At 48.4% G+C, this 21839-nt stretch overlaps 1 protein-coding gene across 1 annotated transcript; it reads right to left on the bottom strand.

Annotated features, from left to right (window-relative positions):
* Positions 1 to 501: 501 nt before the first annotated feature.
* Positions 502 to 21076, bottom strand: TNFAIP2 (TNF alpha induced protein 2). Its single transcript, XM_005242973.3, has 12 exons — positions 21018 to 21076; positions 13245 to 13596; positions 10657 to 11284; positions 8855 to 8969; positions 7496 to 7621; positions 6636 to 6736; positions 6448 to 6546; positions 6135 to 6258; positions 5030 to 5152; positions 3974 to 4129; positions 2775 to 2896; positions 502 to 2370 (listed from the first exon to the last, which is right to left on the bottom strand). Exons 2-12 carry the CDS (start codon positions 13582 to 13584, stop codon positions 2229 to 2231), a joined length of 2076 nt encoding a protein of 691 aa, XP_005243030.2. The 5' UTR covers positions 13585 to 13596; positions 21018 to 21076; the 3' UTR covers positions 502 to 2228.
* Positions 21077 to 21839: the final 763 nt, after the last annotated feature.

Raw genomic sequence — 21839 nt, 5'->3', positions numbered from 1 at the left:
AGATCTCTAAATCAAAATACAGTTATTTATAGCAATAAAATAACCTTTCACTAATTGGGAAAGAAAATGCTGCACATTTCCACAGTATGACTGTTGTCATGAGTGCTTGGCGCTGTCAGAAGTAGGTATATGTGTATGTATATATGAGTTCTGTGCAAGCGTGACTCTGCTTATGGAAGGAGAGGGCAGTTGTGCTACCCGTGGCCAGGCAGCAGGCTGTGTTTCACTCAGGGTAAAATTCTGCCACATAACCTGTTGGTAGAGGACTCCTTCTCCTCATATGCACCACTGGCCACCTAGTGAGTAGTCCAGGGCACTCAGTATCCATCTCACAGGGTCAGCAGCAATGCCACAGGGTTAACAGCAACTGTCAGGAGGGTAGGAGGGGGCCAGATGGGGACAAATTCTGGTGGGATGAGTCTCCTAAAGGCTTGTACGAACAGCAGGAGGCAACAGAGGTGGAGGAGGGGGGATGCCAGAGCAGTAAGGATGAGATATATGTATGCCAAATACTTATGTTTTTATTATTCAACATTCAGACTGTGGTAGTGCTTAAGAGGCTGGTGTTCTGGACCTTGTTATACCAGATACCATAAGCACGGTGCACATGGCAGTCCTTGCTCCACAGAGCAAGCAAAGCTGGGCTATGAGACCCATACGCAGTGCAAACAGAGGGTGCCTCTGCTTTTCCAGCTTGTCTGTAGTCCAGCAAGACCCTCCCTGGAACCAGTGGATGGCATTGACCAGAGCAGGCTGGGAATAGTGGAAGAGTTGGCCCTTGGAAGGAGTACATAGGACTACACGTGGCAACACAGTAAACAACAGCCAGAGACAGAATAAATGAGTCACTTTTCTAACATATTTGAATACTGTTTAAAAATAAAACATTGTAAATGAATATCTCTAACTGAGAAAAAATAAAATTAGATGCAAAAATACACCAGTGGTATACTGCATATGCATATAAATACGTTATATGGTTTGCACAGTCATTATGTGTCTTCTGGATCGACTTGCTACAGACGGATAGAAAAGTTGAAATAGAGAAAAACAGAAGGGAAAGGTCTTCAACTAAACACGTTGTTTTGGCAAGTGATTTTCTTCCCAAAAAACTGGGCGGTACCAACAAAACAGTTTCACAACAGACCCATTTGTGTTTTCACATCATATCTACCTCACAGCAAGAGGGCAAAGAGCGAGCAAGGAAATGGTGACGCATACAGGGTGCTCAATATGTTTTAACGGCATTTGGGACTAGTTCTACCACCCATTCAAAGCCTGTGATGTCAACGGAGTCTGGGAAAGTCCTTTCCTCGATAAGGAGGGCCTAAGTAATATCCAAAGTGCTTTACTAGGTGCTGGGGCTTAGCCCACGCAATCCATTGCAATAGGCAGCTTGCTCCTAACCCTCTGTTAGCAGGGTGCTGCTCCAGCGTGGATGCACTGGGTAGGGTCCCTGGAGAGGGCTGGGGGCTGCTGGGGGCATTGGGACCTCCCACCTCATGGAGGTGAAGGAAGCACATGCTGCCCTGGCCGGGCTGCTGCTGCGGGCTGGCTTGGAAACCCCGATGTCCTTGGGCAATGCTGCTGCGTGGGGCAGGGTGTGCGGCTGGGGCCGCTCTGCGCCCCAGGTGTGGGGTGCTGCAGCAGGAGCCCTGCCACGGCTGCGCAACAGTCCTCCTGACCTGACACCTCGTGCCTCTTCCACCAGCCGAACGCAGCTGCCCCGGCTCAGCTTAGAGGAAGGCAGAAGGGGTGAAAGCATGCTTGCACGGGACTTTTCCAACACCTCTAAATTTTGGCTTCAGTTTTTGTTTCCATTTCCTTAGAAGATAAAAAGCTCTATAGGAGCTGTCTGCTCAGTCTGGGCTTGTTGGGGAATCGGCGACATGGCCTTCGCAGCACCCTGTGAGGTAGACAGAGGTCAGAGCACCAGGGCAGTATTCAGGCAGAGAATGCAGTGGCACCAAGGAGGCCTTGGGGTAGTCCATGACTGGTGCAAGGAGCAGCCCTGGTCCTTGTGGGCACTGCTCCTCCTGTGGTGCACCCTCCTCCCAGCCCTGCACAGAGGACGGTGATTCCCATAGAGATGCTGATCACCAGACTGGGACAAAGTACTTTCTGTAGGAAAAGGCCGTAGTGTGCACTGTACATCACTCCAGGGGACGGTCTCCATCCTTGGCTTAGCCAACAGTTCAGCACAAGGGAGTGCCAAGGGGTGCCTTGGCCTAGGACACATTTATGTTGGAAAAGAGCAGGGCCCCGGGCAGCGTGGACACCGTGGTGTCTGCCAAGTAACCCAGGATGCTTTTGAGTTCGCTGCGTGACAAATTGGCTTTGATGTGCAGGAACGCTTCCAGGTGCCTTTTGCTGTGGAAGAGAAACGGACAGGTGTTATCTCCTGCAGACCTCCGCGTGCTGGGTGTCTTGCACTAGGATGCGATCCCCACCCTGCAGCAGGCACTGGTCCCCGGCAGATGCCATCTCTGCATCTGGCAGTCCTACATGGGACCCAGCACCATTCCGTGAGGTTTGGGGTAGGGTAGGTAATCTCCAAGGCAAAGGAGAAAATCAAGCCAGAATTTGCAATATATAAACAGGCTTTTTAAAATAGTTTTCGTTGTCAGATAGCACTGGGATTGCCACAGCCTGGCAGGCAGCCCCCAGCCATAGACTTGGGCTATATGAACCTCACCTACACTCATATCTGACTGTTTCCTGGCTCAATTCAAATTCCACGTGAGTATTAGGCAATCTGTTTCAGCATCTCTTACCGGATATCTGGGTATGTCGTGGCAAGTGTTGCAACTTCAATTTTAATGGCACCTAAATCCTGAAGTCGAATTATTTCAGCCAGTTTGGGGAGCGCTGAATTCAGCCACGTGGCTTGAGACCCCTGCCAGAAAAGAAAGTGGTCAGCAGGGCACCGTGGGGTTGCAAACCTCCACTCAGCCCAGGAGCTGTGTTTCACGGCGGGTGCAGATGAGTCAGCTCCTGAGGCTGTTTCCCGGCAAGGGGGAAGAACACGGCAGCGATTTCAGGTGCCTCATTGTTTTCCGTGATGTTTCTAGCTGCCTCAGCCAGCCTTGGAGAAACTGGATTAGCTTTGTGCTGGTTTTTAATCCTCTTACACAAGTGATGTAGTGTTTGCCATAAGACCGAGGTTTCCACATCTACCTTGACAGACTCTCTCTTCTCTCTCATCATGTTTTCCCTTCCTTGGGTTTCTACGTTGCCCAGCATGTGTGCGAGGTCTGATGGGCCAGGTAACACACTGCCACGTGCTGCTCTCCCCCAGCCCTGCACACAGCCCTGCCTTCAGCATCTCCAGGAGTTTCCCACTCAGGACCTGTTTTCTGGCCACTGGATATCCCAAGGTGCCAGCTACCTGGCCTCCTGCCCACACCGTGAGAAGCTCATGCTTGTTTCTTCTCCAGCCAAATGAGCATGGGGTGGCAGAGGATGGGGTTTGGCTTGGCTTTCAGCCTTTTTGCAGGCAAGTTTAGAGGCATGGAAGGTGGGAGGTGATCTCAGAGCACAGAGCGGGGTGTTTCAGCTATGCCTCTCATGGAGGAAACCCTTATGTACCAGATAACCTACGCTGCCTGTTCCAGCCCCTGCCTGACCTAAAAGCAGCAAAGTGAGGGGTATCAAGGGTGCAGGGGAAGAGTTAAAACCCAGGACTCCATGCAAGTTGTACTGAAAGCAGAGATTAGCTAAATCTTCTGACAAACCACTACCTACAGAACCAGGAGGATGAAATCATGGCTTTCCATCTGGGAAGGGGCAGACTGGTGGCAGGGGAGCCTTCCTGCCCACAGGCACTTGGAGACCTCTTTCTACCTAAGGTCCTGCCTTCCTGGAAATTAAGCTGAGTTGGAAAGGCTAGCAAGAAGCCCCAGAAAATTGATTTCCCTGTTTTTCAGTGTGCCCATGCCCCATGCTGTTGTGTTCATGGCGAGCACTCACGTACTTTGCTGGTGCAGAAGGCTTCCAGGTCGGCAGCGTTCTTGGAGATGTGTTGGGCCAGGTTTTGCTGTTGTGCTGGAGATTTCAGGCTGACTTTCCTCTTCAGCAGCCTCATGATGTACTCCTTAACCAAACGGGCATGGATTTTCTCAACGATAGCCTGTTGGGAAGGAGAGGGAGGATCATCCATCTGTCTTTTGCTTGGGGACAAAACAAACCATGTGTGTGGATGTAGGACAAAAATGCCTTGGGTGCTGTAAGACATGCCCCACCAAATGCCTGCTGCTGATCACACGTCAGGAGCGGCACTGGCTGCCAACCTCCCCATGACTGGTTATGCGACAACCTAGATGCCAAGAATTTCTTTGTACTCAAACTAATGAAGTGTGGGAATTTCCAAATGTTGTTTCCTTCTGGGAAGAGTTTAAAGCGTAGAAAAGATCTCCATGTGTTAGAGAAGTAACACTGCTTTAGAAAAACAGGAATTAATGCTGCTCCTCCTGTTCCTCTAATATACAAAACATCATAATTTTGTTTCAGCTATTAAAAAGACAAAGGCAGGACATCAAATTTACTTTTTTTTTTTTCATGTGGTGAGGTATCATATATACTGCAGCACCACTGAAGATGTGGCTGTGGCTCAGTTATCTAGGATTTGTCCCAGTTACACCCATCTCCTCCAGTCCTTAGGGCAGTCAAAGGAGCTATGACACAGAACCATGCAATTGCATTTGTGTTTCAAGGTTGCTAAACCAAACCCATACGTTAATAAAGCCATATTTTGGGTGGTCCCTAAAGCACTTTCTCTACAGCAAGGGTAGTTTTATCTGCAAACACTGCAGTAGAGCTACAGGAGTCTGCTGCTGTTGGAGACGAGTAAGATTTATATGACTAATCTAGATAAACCTACATGCTGATGGAAATCCTGCCCAGGAGGGTTCTCCAATAACAGGCCAGCTCACCAGCTTAATGTGGGTCAAGGCAACTCGAGCTGCGGAGGGTCATTGCTGAAAGTGCAGCCTCAGCATCCCAGACTCTCTAATATTTCTCTTGAACTTACGTGGTAGAAAGGGTCCTTTAGGGTCTGGAAGTCTGAAATATGTTTGCTGGTGGTTTTAATGATCTCGTTCATAATTTCATTGCTGGAGTCCCACTTATTTTCTGTAAACTTCTTATAAATTGGCTGAAAAAATGAAAATCTGCTTAGTTCCCTCAAAACAAACTCTATGCACATGTATATTTAGCATTTCTATACATGCAGTATCCTACACAGCAACAGCATGGCATGCAGTCCTGCACAGTGGTGTGCAGGCATGTGTGACAATGACTTACAGGGAAGGGGAAGAGGGGGCTGTACTGGGGTTGTGTCCCCTGCTTGGTTCCTCATGATGAAGAAGACTGAGGGCTTGAAAGGCTCATATCAGAGATGGTTTTTTTTATTTCCACATTTTTAATGTTTTGTCCACACTGTTTTGTTTGATTAGAGAATTACGGAACCGTCAGGGGAAAAAAAGAATTATTATGAAACATTTTCAATGACAATTTTTCTTGGCTATAATAAATCAATGTGAAAATAAAAAAAGCACCCCTGCTCTGTTATGTCTTCCAAAAGGCCCTACAGAGAAATCAGGAAAGATTGTGGCTGAACATTCCTGAATCCTATGCCTTCTCCTTCACCACACCTGCTTAAAAAGCTTGTATTATATATTGGAAAAAAAAAGGGGGGAAAAAAATAAGAGAGAAACCAAAAGTGCCTTTCAGGCCACTTTTGTGAAGCAGCCAAGAGATGCACAATTGCAGTTTGTGTCATTTGTGATTGCTTCCTACAGTTTGGAGCGTAAACCCTTGCAGGCTGAGACTCTCCCTCCGGCAGCAGTTAGCTTGGGTGTGATCAGCATGTTTTGTGTTTATCTGCACAGCCATGCCTATGTAGCTGCGCTCGTTTTGCACTCAGGCTTGAGGACCAGCTCAAGGAGAGGTGAGTCTTGAGTTTTCTGGCAGCAATGTGAGTTAGGACTGATGCTGAGAGGTGACCTGGCCCAGAGCCCTTCTGATTTTTGCTGTGTTTGAATAAGAGATTTGGGCAGCTAACTGCAGAAGAACATGCCCAGCAGCAGCACAGGCTGAGCCATGGGGCAGGAGGGTGTGGAGCACGGATATGGTACCTTCAGCTGGGCAAACAGCTGTTGAAGCAGCACGTCAAAGCCACTGTTTTCAATCTCACTGAGAGTGCTGAGGATACTGGCTTTATTGTCGTCCTTTTCTGCCATGTTTTTCTCTGCGTAGTCTCTGCAAGGAAATAATCAGCGAGGTCAGAACAATCTGTACTCAAAAGAGAGAGAGAGAAAGTCAGAGGCCTGCAAACCTTCTGCAGGCAGATGGACCCTCCTCTGCTCGCTCTGGAGCACCTCCCCTCTATGACACCATTATCCATTGCCTGCAGAGGAAGGAGCAAAGCCTTTCCTTTTGGACCCTTACCTAAAATTCCAGCAGTTGTTAATATTTGCAATCAGTATAGGCCTGTAGTATCTGTGCTTCCTGCTTTTCTCCTTAAAGTCTTCAAAAGCATCCTTGTAGCTGGAGGGGAGACGGGAAGAGGAGAGGCAGATGAGCGTGTGCCCCAGGCGGCTCTGCCAGCCCTGCCGCCCCACGCTGCCTTACCGCACCTTCTCAGGAAGGCAGGCAGCTCCTTCGACAGGCGATGCGACAGCTCCTCGCCCACTGCCACACTGATGTCCTTGGCTCGCTTCTGGCTGCTGTAGACACTCTAACAAACAAAACCAATTTTAAATGCACCTGCTCCAAAAAGACCAGGTTCACGGATTAAAAAGGCTAGAGATCTGTAATGCCGGTAAGTGCACCTGGCTCTCCTGCATCCCCTGCTGCGACACAGCCAGGGACTGTGCAGAGCAGCTGCACTTATTTGGTGCGTTCCAGCCAACTTCAAACTCCATTTTCAAATGGGGAGAGAGGTGAAGAAGAAAGCAGCATTAGAGAAGGTTATAAAATAGCTGAGGAAGTAGGGAAAGTGACACTTGGCTTTTTTGCTTAACCTCAATGTGTGAAAGGTTTATTTTTCAAAAATAAACTCTCCTAATCCTCTGCAGTCAGAGGAGGGAGAGTGTTGAGTGTGGGGAAAGGGCACAAGCACCCACAGCTGCTTGTGACAGCTTCCCCGGGAGCAAACAGGACAACAGCACTGCGCTGCTTCCTTGCTTGGCTAAACCTTGTCTCCCATCTCTCTGCTGTTATGTTATCCAGCGCCTAATGGCGTGGCATCAGCTGGGGGTGCAGAAGAGACTGCACAGAGAGAAATGAAGGCAGCTTTCCTGCTCGCTTTGCTAACAGAGGAGTTTGTCTCCAGCACAGCCAGACCATGGGTTTGGGCTCCCCTGTACCACCCACCTCTACCACCACCCCACACAAGTGACTTGGCCTTTTGCTCTCCTGCATTGACCGTAATTGGTCTCAAAACTTAAATACATGCAGGATGTAAGTGCTTATTTTTAATATATATGTGTATTACCTGGATAACAAATATTGCTAGTAGTTCACTCTGAAAGTGCCCATTCAGTTTCTCTGGTTCTTGGTCTTCTTTCCATCTTTGGATTTCTTTATCTAAACATTTGCTCAGCGAATTTTTGACAGCAGCCTTTAGGGAAGGAAGAACAACAGCATTTACCACAAAGTGGATGTAGCAGCTCACGCTTTATGCAGGTTTTGCTCGCCCACCCGCCATTTGCCTGGCTCAGCGGACTTCTTCCTCAGCCCTGGCTGAGAAATAAAGGCTTTTTGTTGTGAGACGCCTTACCCACCAGCTCACAGCAGCAAGGACAACCCCCTTATGATACCCACCCATTGAGTATTTCAGGTTAGAAACAAAGACCAAGATCTACATCCCTGCCCACCACCCTGCCGCATCAGTGGTGACCTGGAGGGCAGGGGAGGGGGCGGTGGGTAGGAAGGTTGCCAGCAGCTACACATGCCAGAGCCCAAATTCCCCCAGCCACGCATTGCCTGTGTGTCATGCTCCGTGCTACCCTCTGGCCTTGGTTTTGCAATCCTTTTTCATGAGCCCTTCTGACGTCTTACGAGTGCTGGAGAGTGAAACAAAACGTTCTCAGGTTTTCTCTGCTCTGATCTCTCGTGCGTGCACATTGTGCAGCAAGGCTTTGGAAATGGTCTGTGCGGTGGCTGGCATATAGTTCTGATCTCTAAGCGCCTTGTTCATGTGCTTTGCAGCCCTCGCACCCACTTCTCGCATATGCAAACCATCATGGGCTACAGCTAAACCTGGAACTTGTCTACTCATTTTCTTGGAATTCCAGCCTAAAATGCCAAAAGTGCTAAGCTATGAGAGTACTGTAAAACTTGCTTCTTGTTTCCATTAAGGCAAGAATCATCGAAAAAACAAAACAACCGTTATTTTCTAAAGACCAGGCAATTCTCCGTCAGAGCAAGGCTTTTAAAGAGCAGACCTGTATGCTTTGTGCTCACCCAAGGTTTGGCACCACTGCAGAGACCACAAGGAATTCTGAATCCATCAGCTGCGAGAGGAAGCATAAAGCCCCCTGGGGATCTGACAGACAACCAGAAAGTTACCCATAATAATTTGTTGTCAGATTTTTCCCCACCTTGCTACCGGAAGGTTTGCAAGGACAGAACAGTTCTTTTCTGATGGCTCTCAGGGCTAAGCAGAAGTTTGCTCTGCAAGTCCCGTCTAGCAGAAAGCTGACCTGTTCCCCTATAACAAACAAAAGCTTTCTTGTTTTTGCTTCTCTCTGGAAGGGTGTGTGGCTCAAGGGCGAGACGTGTGCGTGCAGGACAAGTCAGAGCTCCACTGAGGGAGCAGAAAGGGAAGAGGAGGGACTGAACAAATTCTCACCTCTTCACTGTCAAGGTATTTCTTTTCAAGTTCTTTGCTCAGACTTGATGGCAAAAGGCTTCCAAGCTTAACTTTTTCCAACTCCTCAGCTAAAACATGATCTTTTCTCATATCTCTGGAATGAAAAAGCCAAACAATCACATTTTCCGAAGGCAGCGTAATTCAAGACAGCTGTTGATGCAAATCGCTAACTTTTTGAGGCTATCAGTGAAAAAACAGATGGAAATGTACATTGTCCTTCGTCCAGGCAGGACTTGGGAGAGCTGAATCTGTGCCAGGGGTGGGAACTGTGAGGGTGGGACCCCAAGCAACCCTGGGGGACAGAGTCATGTTCTGTTGAGCTCCTGAGCACTGGCCGCTGCCTGCTGGTGGGGATGGAGGACCTGCAGCAAGCAGGAGCATCTAGCCTCAGGGCATGACCTCTCTCCATCAATTTAGAGAAGCGATCAGATTAAAAACTGGCATTTTGTGGCTAGCTGGGAATGGAGCAGGCTGTTTCATACCCCGCTGTCGTGTCACCACCACATGCTGGCTGAGCTGGGAGCTCCTGAGCAGCCTTGAGGGAAGGGACCTGCCAGCTGTGGGGGTGTCAGGCCAGCACTTGTGAGGGAGCTGATTTGGAAGCCATCTCTCCTTCTGGAACTGCAGAGAATAATCCTGAGCATCACCTGACTCCAGTGTTTGCACATCACCCAGCTCTGTATGGGTACACCGCCATGCTTCCCGCACATAGGCTGTTTCTGATATGACACTGGGAGCTGGAGCCAGGTGATACAACCCTCCTCCTTGCTGCTCCCTTTGCTGCTGGCTGTGGAGAGAGGTGGTCTCTCAGCAGACACTGGGATGTGGCCTCTGGGAACCCCCCACAAAGCAGCTGCTGCCCTGACCAGCACCGTCCCGGTGCCAAGCTGCGTGGCTCTGTCTGAGTCCTGCTCCTTGCAGCTACTGATTTCCAAACACACACTGGTTCAGGCCTGAATATCCTGACCTAGAGCACAACGCCAGCTCTGGAAAACTTCCAGGATCAACGTTGACTCATTATACTCTGTCAGTGAAACGTAAGAAGAAAAAAGTGGAGGTGAAGGTTGAATGGCTTTATAACAGCAGAGGAAACATTGCTAGTGTATTTACTGGGTTTCATCTAAGAAATGAGAGCCCTCTGTTCTCCACCCACTACTATAAGCCACAACAAAGAATGTTTTCAGTTCTGCAACATACAGAGCTTGTGAGGATGAAGAGTGACCCTTAACTGATGATGTCCTCTCACAGGGGTACACCCTTTGGTCTCCTAACCGGGAGGAGAGCATAGACTGTGGGTAACACCTAAGCAACACCCTCCATGCCCAGGATAATTGCATCTCAAGTTGTTCTATTTATTGGCTGCCTTCTGGTCCAGAGGGCTGAAACTTCCAAATTTTCCAAGAATGACTTCAGGTTTGCAGCTGGAATAGAGATCAGGGCGATGAACCTGCCCAATTTACTACACAAGCGAAGCCCTAAACATCTGCGTGTGTGTATGTTGCTCAGAAACCTGAATGGTGGGGTCAGCCCCTGGTTTACAGACTGGCAGCCCTGAGCGTGTCCCTTCCAACTGTCCTGACCAGCTAATGTACAGCAGCCAGATGCCAGTGACACCAAAATCTAGCGAGGTGCCAGACTGCACCCCAGTGACACCAAAATCTAGCGAGGTGCCAGACTGCACCACAGTGACACTGATTCATAAATCAAGCAAATGCCTGGTTTTGCAGCCAGCAAACCTGTGCTGATCACCAGGGATAAAAATGTGTAAAAGCCTCACTTACTTCGGATAAATGTTGTGCACCCATGAGAGGAGAAGGTAAATATCCTTGTCTTCCAGATGAGACTCAGCATTTTCCTTCGCCTGGGAGGCAAAATAATTGTGGTAGAGTTCTGCATATATGCTGAACACATTAAACTCGGGAGGATAAAGCTGTTTAATATACTTTACAACTACTGTCAAATCTTCTTTCATGGTCTTTCCCATGTGCAGGAGGTTCTGGCCAACTGTAGAGAGGTTCTCAGTTCTAGGAGTACGGCTTGTGTCTTTCATTCGAGCCTCTACTGACTCCTTTACTGTAGCCATCCAAAGCTCTTTCCATTTTCTAGGTCTAAATTGCATGTTTTCGTCAGGTGGATTCTCTGACATGTAGTTCTGATCTTCTTTCTCCTGCTCTTTCAGCGCCTCTACTGCCTGCTGCAGCAGTTCTGGGTTAGTTTTCGCTAGCAGCACGGAGTCTTTCAAGATGCTGAAGACTTTGTGCTTCAGAATTTCATAGACTGATTCAATGTCTTGCTGGCTGGTGTTCAGTCCTTCCTCACTTTTGCTAGACCGGCTCTTCTCCAGGACAATGAGATGCTGAGCAGCATCACAAAGCTTTTGCTCTTCAAGGAGATCCAAGACTTGTCTGACTGGTAAAAAAGAACAATCTTTCTTTACCTAACAGCAAAGATTTAAATTTCTGTTTCATAAAAAATTATGGTTCTGGAATACTTTTTTTTTTAAAAAAAATTACATTTCTATAATGCAAGATCTTAAGCTCCTTCACCATATAGAAAACTTTTCTGTTTATTTAAAGATCAGATTATTTCTAGCTTGCCTCTAATGGGGACAATGGACATTGGAATACACATCACCACTGTTGCATATGGGCAGCTATTCATGAGCTACCCATAATTTTTTGGAAAATCTAGATTTTTGGAGTTTTATTTATGTATTTATTGAGTATCCCTCTTCCCATTAATACGATCTCAAGTCAGAAGCACGGCTTCAGGAAAAATGTAGATGAAAAGATGTAGCTAAATAAGAGGTGCTAAAGGAAATACCACATGTGTTTTCCAGAAACAGGTCAGCACATTCTGACCTGCGAAATTTTTTTGGAGGACACAATTAGCAGGCAAGATAAATACAATTGAACTGTCTTTTCCTACAGTCAGTTACTTAATATGGTGCAACCTGGGAAATTATTAGTTAAACTGGAGAAGTTACATCCCGAAATAAGTTTTGTTAGGTATGTAAGGTTTGTATGGAAAACCCTAGGGAAATGGGTGGAGAAAGCTTACATTATTCATGAAACTCATCTTACTTTATATTCTTAGAGATTGCGGCACAAAAGCTGGGAGTGCCCTATTGCATCTGCTGATTACACAAAGTTCAGAGACATTATCGAAACTGAGGGCTTGGTCTATTATACAGGAACAACAGGATAATGTGAATAGTAAATGGGCTGAAATTTAATAGCACAAAGTATAAGATACAAATTCAATAGAACAAAAGTTACTTAGCAACAAATAGGATTTTCTGCTGCAAGCTGGATGTGAATCAGCTTGAGATGGAGGAGGAAGAGAGATGCCTGGAGAATTAGTAAGTCATTACTGTGAGATGATGGTGGAAATATCAGATACGACCCCAGGATGTATCCAGTGAGGAATGGTCCAGCTGAGATAGGAAAACGGTAACATACTGTACCAGGCATTGGTGGTATCTCACCTGGATTATTTTCTGCAATTCTGGTTGCTTTATTTCAAAAAAAGACATTGGGAACAGGGCAATGCAGCAGTAAAAACAGAGGCACGAAGGGCCTGTTTTCAATAGACTCGGTTCATTTAGCTGAACAAATTCAAGGCCAAGAAGGAAACACCACTTAGGGAAACCATTTGACACATGGAGAAAGAGATGCCAAGTAGCTGGGGGAAAGACTTAACTGGAAATAGGACAATTTTACTAAAACAGCGAGCCTTTGTAGGAGCCCCCCAGTAAAGGAGGTAGGACTAAAAAATGAACTTATTTTAAGGTACAGCTTGCTAAGTTTATGAACCAGGACAGAGATGTGTCCTCTGAGGTGGCAGGTGAGCCTTGGAAGTGCCAAGGGGCACTTTCCTCTCCAGTTCTGGGTTTCTCTGAGCAGGTATTTTCCTACCTCTCTAAGCACCCTGCAGGGATGGTGCCCATGGAGGAGCTGTATGTTCATATATCAGCCCCGGGAGAGACTAATGTGTGCTGCTCACTGCTGTCCCTGGGGGAAGAGGAGATTTCACAGGGTGGTGGTTTCATGGAGGAGCAGAGCAGAGAGGTATGCATTGGTTTCTCATCCACCCACAGATCTCTAAGTCCCAATAAGAAGTAGAAAAGGAGTTTTGCTTTGGACAGAAAACCTGCAAACTGGCAGTTCCTCAAGGAGTATGCCCTTGGTACCAAAGGACTAGGACTTGAGCCATGTCTCCCTCAGCCCATGTTTCCCACAGCCCCTTGGCCAAGTCACTCCAATCTGTCAGTGCCCTTGTTTCTCAGGGGGACAATTCACCTCTTGCAGCCCCTCTAGAGGTAGCTACGGCCTATGAGGTGGTGCAAGGAGGATGGAGGAGCACTTACCACTGGGTGGCTTGGTCTTTTTCATTTTCTTAAGTGCACTTGTAAGGATTCCCTTTATTCCTTTCTTGCCTTTTTCAGGGCTGTCTCCAGCAGAGGTGCAGCTCCCATTGCTCGTGATGGAAGATGCTCGTGAGGGTCTGCAGGCTGCCTCTGGCCTTTCACTCATCTTCTCCTGGTCCCTGGACCAGATCTCGTCTCCAGAAGGTTCAGGACGGGCAGGGATTTGCTCAGCTACTGATGTTGCAGGGTTTTCAAGCTGCCTGTTGGCACCAACGCAACCCTCTGATCCATTGCGTATTCCAATAGGACCACTTTGGAAAAAAGGTAACATTTTCATCATTTTCCTTCTAGCCTGTAAATTTCAGAAAGAACTGGTCAGATTATAACAGTTTGCATAAAAATTATCATGGCACAATATGTCAAGGTGTATTTCCAGTAAAAAAGAAAAATTCTGGAGGGAATTGTTCCTGTGTGGGCAGCGTGGGGAGCACTACACGTCTGGTATGAGCACAGCTCTGCGGGAGAGCTCCTGAGCAGCATCACCCCAGGCAACTGAAGGATGGAAACAGCTCTCTGATCTAATAAATAACTTAGAGAAAATTGATGACTGATTTTAGGGGTGATTTGGATGGCCTGATTTCAGACCTCAACCTTATCTAGATACAGGAGAGCAGGGCTCTCCCACAGGGATGCTGTGGGAGTATCAATGTGTGCATGGAGGCTGCACATGAATGATGTGGGGTGGGACAAGCATCCTGTGCCTATTCAAAGCAACCACAAAACTCCCATACTTTTATATGGCATTGGGATCAATTCCCACCTTCTTCAGGGTGTGGTTTTGCTCATCTCTGCTTATCTGGCTGCAGGTGTTTGTGGAAGCACCCACATAGCTTATCGCACACTGAATTTGCAAGTACAGCATAGAAATGAGATGAGCCTACCAAGCTAGGTACGTGCCAGTCTTCGCTGAGCAAAAGTGCTGCTGGTTTAACTGTGTCCCTGTCCTGGTTTCAGCTGGGATGGAGTTACCTTTCTTCTTAGTAGCTAGTACAGCGCCGTGTTTTGGCTCTGATGTGAGAACAATGTTGATAACGCACTGACTGTTTTAGTTGTTGTTGGGTCATGTTTGTACTAAGTCAAGGATTTTTTGGTTTCTCAGGCCCTGCCAGTAAGAAGGATGCAGGGGCACAAGAAACTGTGGGGGACACAGCCAGGACAGCTGACCTGAAGAGGTATTCCATACCATGGGGCGTCATGCTTGGTATATAAACTTGCAGGTTAAATCAGGGAGATTGTTGCTCGGGGACTGGCTGGACATCGGTCAGCGGGTGGTGAGCAGTTGTACTGTGCATCACTTGTTTTCCTTTCTCCCTTTTCCTTTGGATTTTATCATTTCCCCCTACCTTTCCATTGTTATTATTGTTGTTCTTACCTTTTTATTCTGTTTAAATTATTAAATCGTTCTTATCTCAACCCTTGAGTTTTACATTCCTTTCTGATTCTCCTGCCCACTGCTCCAGGTCGGGGGGACTGAGCAAACAGCTGCGTGGTGCTTGGTTGCTGGTTGATGTTAAACCATGACAGTCCCCATTTAAGTCAGTAATAAAATTCTTAGCTTTACTGAGGAGAGCTCCCAGAGAAGGTGGCTGAGAGTTCAGAAACATCAGGGATGTGAAAAACATGGCTGAAAGAAAGGGAGTGTGGGAAGTACAGCAGTACCTCTTGATAGGAGCGCCACAAGGCTTATCACTTCAGCCCAACAATCCCAGCCAGAAGCATGGCTTCAGTGCTCTTCATGCTGCCCGCATTCCTGTAGCGGCAGACCAAAGCTCAGGGATGCATCCAGACCCTTCAAACACACTCACAGTCTATGTAATCTCATTTTCAAGATGGTCCCAGGGGTGGCTATGGCATCCCATGATAGGACAACTTCAGCGCAGCTTGTTGCAACTGCAGAGTGACTTGTTGGGTTTTTTCAAATACCTGGGAGCAATTATTGTCCCATCTGTTTATGTCGAAACGTGGGGTGGTAGCACAGGACGTGGCTCCTGGAGGAAGAAAGGCTAGTGAAATGGGGTGAGTGGGGGGAAGGTTCCAACAGCAGGAACTAACTAACCAGGCTGGACTTTTCTCAGAGCTGCTGAATGAAACTGGTTCCAATGACCAGGGCTGCTGCACGGCTGGAGCAGTGCTGGCCTGGCGCAGGGGGAAAGGGGACAAGGCACCGGGATCAGCCTGGTTCAGCCTTGTTTAAACAGACGTTATGCCATCAGAGTCCTGCTCTACCACCAGCACTCCTGCACTACAAATAATTAACGATATAAATTTGTTATCGTAACAACATCTTTTTAGAATTTATATTTAGAATAGTTTATGTACATGTATAAACTAATAGATCGCTATAGATTTATTTGCATAATTACATTCATTTATATAATGATTGTAATTATATAACGATTGTAAATAAAGCGACTCATGGTTTCCAATCCTTGCTCTAACAACACATTTTTTTTAAGTGACTTTTTGGGAGACCAGTACACTTGTGTATGAAGAACTCTCTGGCAAGTTTTGGCTTACTTGTACTGCATAAGGGCAGAGGAATCAGGCTGTAAATAAAGGAAGAATTTGGCTTCAGTTACAGGACACAATGTGGTGATTTTCAAATACCCTTGTTAAGTTTATACCGTTGACATGTATCATGCTGATACAAACTGTGATAATTATTTCTGGGCAACCTGGTTCGAAGACTGAGGCTTTTGGTTTTAATTATGATTCTTCCTGCTGGCTCCTGGCAGCTTGGAGAGCTTTGAAGCATCAAGTTAGTGGTAGCAGCCGGGTGGTAGAGCGAGCAGTTAGCACCTGGCATGGCTGAAAGCTTCCCTTCTCCGGGCTTTGGCTGCCAGGCCATGTTCAGGTTTGGTAACACTTTTGCTTTTAAAGCACAATGAAGACGAAAACTTATTCGGGAAGGACAGAAAGGGGGTGTGTGTGTGTGCACGACCTTGCTGCCTCTATGCTGAACTGGTGATCTGTGACCTGGGGCAAAATGTGAACCTCAGGTGATGCTATGGCCGAGTGGGACAGTGGGGGCTGCCAGAGGTGTGGGGCTGCTGGGGGTCCTGCTCAGCCGAGCCCTCGTGCCCCAGGGCTGCAGGGCTGGTTGTGTGGGCGAGCAAAGGGGGCCTGAACCCCAGAGCTGCCCAGCAGCAGAGTCATGGCTCAAGCCATGCACCTACTTCTTCCTCTAGCACACTCACTGAGGAGGGGGTGGGGGAGGGAGGGGGGGGAGGGAGGGAGGGAGGAAAACTTCCCACTCTGGCTCCTCTAGTCAGGATGTTCCACTAGAATCCTAAAAACGGTGGAAAAAGCTCTTTTTTGTTGCATTTTCATTACAAAACAGTATCATTGTAACAGGGGTGCTCTGTAAGTATTTGGGACTTTCCTAATTTTTGTGAGGTTGTTTTCTTAGCCTGCATTTCCTAATACAAGGCTGTGTTTAGATTAATTCTGCCAAATCCCTTCCTTCCTGTTTGTTCAAGCACAGACTCAGACGAGTCCTTTCTCTCTCTCCATTTATTCTAAACAAAGCATTTATTATTCCTTTTTTTTTTTTGCTTTCTAAATAAAGTACTTCTTTTCCTACAGCTAAAGGTGGCTTTCAGATTCTTTTGTTTTTATGAATGATGATCAGAAAGATGGATTTCAACAATTGTTTTGCTGCTTCTTCAATACTAAGATGAATGTAATATATCTTTGAAAACCACTGAAATGACACTACACATAAAAGAGTCCATAAAGGGGACAATTAAGCTGATTAAAAAAATTTAGTTTTTCACAGCTGGCAGTTTTTCACAGCTGCCCAGCTGCAGCCTGGGCAAGCCCCTGCAGCCCCTCTGCAGAGCATACAGAGCTGTTGTCTGCAGCGTGTCCCTATGCCCTGACCTGCCTAAAAACATCCCACAACTGAATTAGAAGACAAAATCAAGTCCAGTGTTTTCACCCACCCGGGGCTGCACATCAGCAGCATGAGAACTGTTTGCAATATTGGCATGTCTGGGTGTGCTTTTTCATCTGGAACTAATAAACACCAAAGGAGTTAAGCATCTGAGTAAGGCTGTCAATGCAAGAGTTACCATGCTTACTCACATTTGGCCAGCTTGGATGCTCACCTGGTGTTAATCAGTTTGCCACTGCTGGTTTGCCTATGTATCTGCGGCAGGAAATACCAGTAAACCCCAGCTTCCAGTTCCGCCTTGAAATGTAGCCTCAGTCTCTTATGGCAAGTGGTACCAAAACCTCCCCTTCCATCTCCTTCCTTTATCACTAGATGGCCAAGAACTTAAGAAATATCTATAAGATACTTTCTTATAGAACAGAAAACACTTTCTACAGGAAATGCTCAGTTAAAAGGAGGTGGCACCAGTTACAGCTGGAGGCCACAGGCAGGTGATGCCGTGCCAGCACTGGTCCTTTTGCCCCCACCAGCATCTGCTCCTGCCTGCTGCGACAGGCGGGACATGCAGGAGCTCGGCTCTGGCTCACACGGGCTGCTCCTCTATGCCTGTGTTCTGCTCACAAATGAAAGCTTGTTAGAACTCCAGCGGGCTCGTAATTATTTTAGCAGTTAACATTTTGGGAAATGCTGAAAAATTTCCCAGGCACAGAGCTCAGATGCAAGTCTTGTAAAAAATTAATGATTTAAGGTCAAGACTTCACACAGATCCCAGCTCACCATTATTACTAATTTACTGTTGATTCACTGTTACCGTCATCATGATTATCATTATGTGGCACTGTAGTTTGTGCCAGGGGAGTCTTTAGCTCCAATTACTTTTGACATAGTATATTCGGCTTAGGGCTTCCAACCAGAAAAGCAGCACGGCTCGCATAGCATCCTCTGCTACCCCATACAGAGGCCCTGCACAATTACAACAGCGGGACTGTTGCCTGCCAGCGTGGCCGGAGAAGGACCCAGCAAGCTCTCAGCATGGTGCTGATCACAGCCTGTACCTCCAGGCTGGAGCTTCTCTGGAGTGGGCAGCAAGGGTGAGGGAAGCACCTGGAGCAGAGCCATGACACAGGACACAATCCAGATTCTGGGCATGGTGGCTTCCTATCCTCTCCTTTTCCTCCCCAAAGGAAACAGCTTTCACACTGCACGCTTAGGAATCAGCTCATCTGTGAGCGGCGGCTCATCGTGTGCCAGAGAGCACTCAGGGGAAGAGATTTACCGATTACCCCTACTCTGAAAGCTTTTGCTGATCTTTTTCTTGACTTCTTTGTCCTGAGCTGCTGCCAGTATTAACAAGCATTTGTTTGGATCTTTAATCCTCTCCAGCCTGCTGACATCCTATGTCATGAAGATTTATGTCTTGTTTTAGTGGAAATCCCCCACTCTCCCACAGCCTCTCAGAAATCCAAAGTTATTTAGCAAAGTTTGTTCTCTAGTTTGCATCAGCCTTTTCTCCCATCACTCGCTCCCTCTGGAAGTGGGGTCACCTCTGCCCACATGAGTCAAACCATCTTTTGAAGCAGTAAAGCACTGTAGACAGTCTGAGTTTAGTGTACCTCAGGCTATGCGGTGACACCTAAATAAGCTGCTAATAAATCAAAACAGCGAGTCTACAGAGATGCCAGCCCCAATCTTTGCAAGCTGGGAAGCCCACCTAGCAGGTGGGGTTTTTCCTACCAATTTTTTTTAGATGGATTGGTTACTGAATGGAGACACCATGAAGCTGGGGGCTCCCACTTGGCTGTGCCTGGGAAATCACAGTCCATAGATGAGCTGGGCCACCAACAGCCCCACCTTGAAGTTTTACTGTGCTGCTCAAATCCATGCTCCTGTTCATGGACCCCTATGGACGCCCACCAGCCCATGTGGCTCAGCGCTATCCTGATGGTGGCCAAGCTCTGCTCCTAATGGATTCAAAACCTGAGGGGAAACAAAACCTGACCCCAGTAAAAAAGTCAAGGCAGCAGCAGAGCTTCCCCAGGGGGTTCAACCCACGTGCCTTAGCACTGTCAGGCACCCCCATGGGGCTGGGGACGGTGGGGGACCCAAGGGACCTTGGAGAATGGCAGATCAGGCAGAGGATCCTCGGGCATCTCACCTGGTGTGAGGTGCTTTAAACCAGCATTAAACCATGTTATCACCTGTCTGGGGAATGACGTAAAGAGAGCTACACGGTGCCTCAATCATTTTTAAACAAGAATTTCATTTCCCTAAATTACTGAAGCACAACTGAAAACGGTCCTGTAAACCAGCATCTCCTGTTGTTAGTGAGAATTTTTCAAACAGCAAAAGAGAAAAGAAAATTAGACATATATATTGTTATTGGGGCAAAGCAGAGAAAATGTAGTGTAACATGCTCCTTTTTCTTCTCTCTTCAAATCTGAGCAGTATAATTTTAAACTGCTACCGCTGAAAGAGAAACCAGTTAACTGCGATCTAGGATTTTGCTTTCATATTATTATTCCCAAAGACAAATCCTGCATTCAGGACTGGAGTTCGCAAAGTTCACTGCTAGAGCTAACAGTGACTGAGAAGAAACACATATTCCCTGGGAGCCAGACCTAGAGCTCCTGGAACACTCACCTCTACAGGCACTTTCAGACTCTGGCTTTCTGGGCCTCTTTTTACAGAGAAGGTGACTGAAGCAAACCTGAATCTCGGTTTTCCCAAGTTTTCTCCTGCCATTTGATCAGCTCTATCAGAACTGGCAAGCCTCAAAGTCCCTTGGTAGGGGCAGGTGGTTGAATGCTTTGGAGAATGACCATTTCTTCATTTTCTGCTTTGAACTTGGGTGTGATGGTGAGGAACCATGGCTTCTAGATCAGCCATACGCTCCAGTCACAGAAAGTCTCTTCCTTACTTTGCAGCAGTCTCGAGAAGAAATCCTACCTTGAACACGCTAATGACCCTAACCCTGAGGATGAACCTTCATGGTGGCCCTGAGGAGCTGACGCAGTGGATGTGGGGGAATTTCAACACATCTTCAGCGCTCTGGGAAAAGGGGCAGTGGGACTTCCCTGACTAGAAAAAGACAAAAAAAAAGAAAAAGTCACAAAACAAGTGAGCGTGGCAATACAGAAGTGTGCCAGCTCGGTACAGTGACTCTGGCAGGGTGCAGGGCACAGCAGCTGCCGGGGACCATACAGGATCCAGGCACCAAAATGGTGTTTTTCCAGTGCAGCTGGGCTGAGTGAATCACAACCCCACTAATTTCCTGCGATTTGGGAGAAAAGCACTTCATTCTGAACAAAGAGGAGGGAGTGGTGGGAAGTGCCATGCTGAATCTGGATCCTGGTGCCTGATCTAGGTTTAGGATGCTTTGGTGCCAAAGGTCGACACCCAGATTTTGGGGAAGGGGTTGGCGGGTAAGAGGAGTCACCGCTGGCAGCCTGTGTTCATGCCCTGAAACCTGGGGCAGACACAGAAATCAAACCCAGCTGCCACAGTGCAATTGCCAGACACATATTCTTGTGTCCCGCAGCCCCATGACGCCTGGAACTGCTGCCTTCTCGCAGCAGCCCGATTTATTCTCTACCCTGCTAATTACCAGGTGGGGTTGAAACCTGTCACTTTATCCGGGAATCCACCCTTTAGCACCTTTCACCGATTTCCCCCCCCCTCTCTCAGACCCAACGGCGAGCCTTCGCGCTCGCTCCCCTTGCGACACGCGAGGCGGGAGGCAGGCAGCGGGCCGGAGAGCGCTGCGGGGAAGGGGAGAGCCCCGAGCCCGGCGGCAGGGACGGGCAGCACGAAGGACTTACTGTGCGGCGGCTCCGGGCGGGCGGCCCCGGGCAGCGGGCGGCAGGCGGCTCCGGGCGGGCGGGCGGCCGGCCCCGGGCAGCCCGGCTATAAGGGGAGGGCGCGGAGGCGGGACCCGGCGCGCAGGGAGCCCGGCGGCGGCTGGGAAACTCCGGGCGCGCCTCCCCTCCGAAAAGGGGTTCGAGCCAAAGGGAAACGAGAAATCCCCGCCGACGGGAAGGGCTGCCCCAGGCTGGGCGCTGCGGAGCGGCTGAGCCCCCCGCGGCGTGTCCGCAGGGTCCCGAGGGTCTGGACGGATGGTGCTGGGTGCTTGGAGCCCCGCCGGTAGGGATGGAGCAGGTGCCCCCCAAAGCTCTGCGGCTCTGCAGTGGGTGCCGCAAAGCCCAGCCTGCTCGCTGGGGTCCTGCCCCGAGCCCACGGTGATGTGCCTTCCCCGGAGCAGGGCTCGCTGCGCTCCCGGGAGGCACTGGTGTCATCAAGCACCTTCAGCACAGTGCACTGAGTGGGCTTCCTTCCTCACCCCAGAACCTCGGAACCTTCATCTTCCACTCGTAGAATGGACATTTGTCTTCCTGCTTTCTGCCCCTGATTTCCTAGGCACCTGCATCCCTGGCTGCAAGGGTGTGGTGGGCCCGTCACACTGCAGAAGCATGTGTCATGGCCAGGGATGGCTGGAGGATAGCCAGAGGATGCCTGGGTGACAGCAGTGGCTGGGTGAGGGGCATTGCAGAGGGTCTGTACAGGCTGCCAGGGCTGTGCTGTCCCTTGCTTAGATAGCCTCAATGTGGAGCATCTTCTGCACCCACCTGGGTGAGATCTGGGCT

Source organism: Falco peregrinus, chromosome 1 (assembly GCF_023634155.1).
Source record: "Falco peregrinus isolate bFalPer1 chromosome 1, bFalPer1.pri, whole genome shotgun sequence".
Taxonomy (NCBI): Eukaryota; Metazoa; Chordata; class Aves; order Falconiformes; family Falconidae; genus Falco; species Falco peregrinus.
The sequence above is the reverse complement of the archived record's forward strand: the minus strand, read 5'-3'. Positions and strand labels throughout refer to the sequence as shown.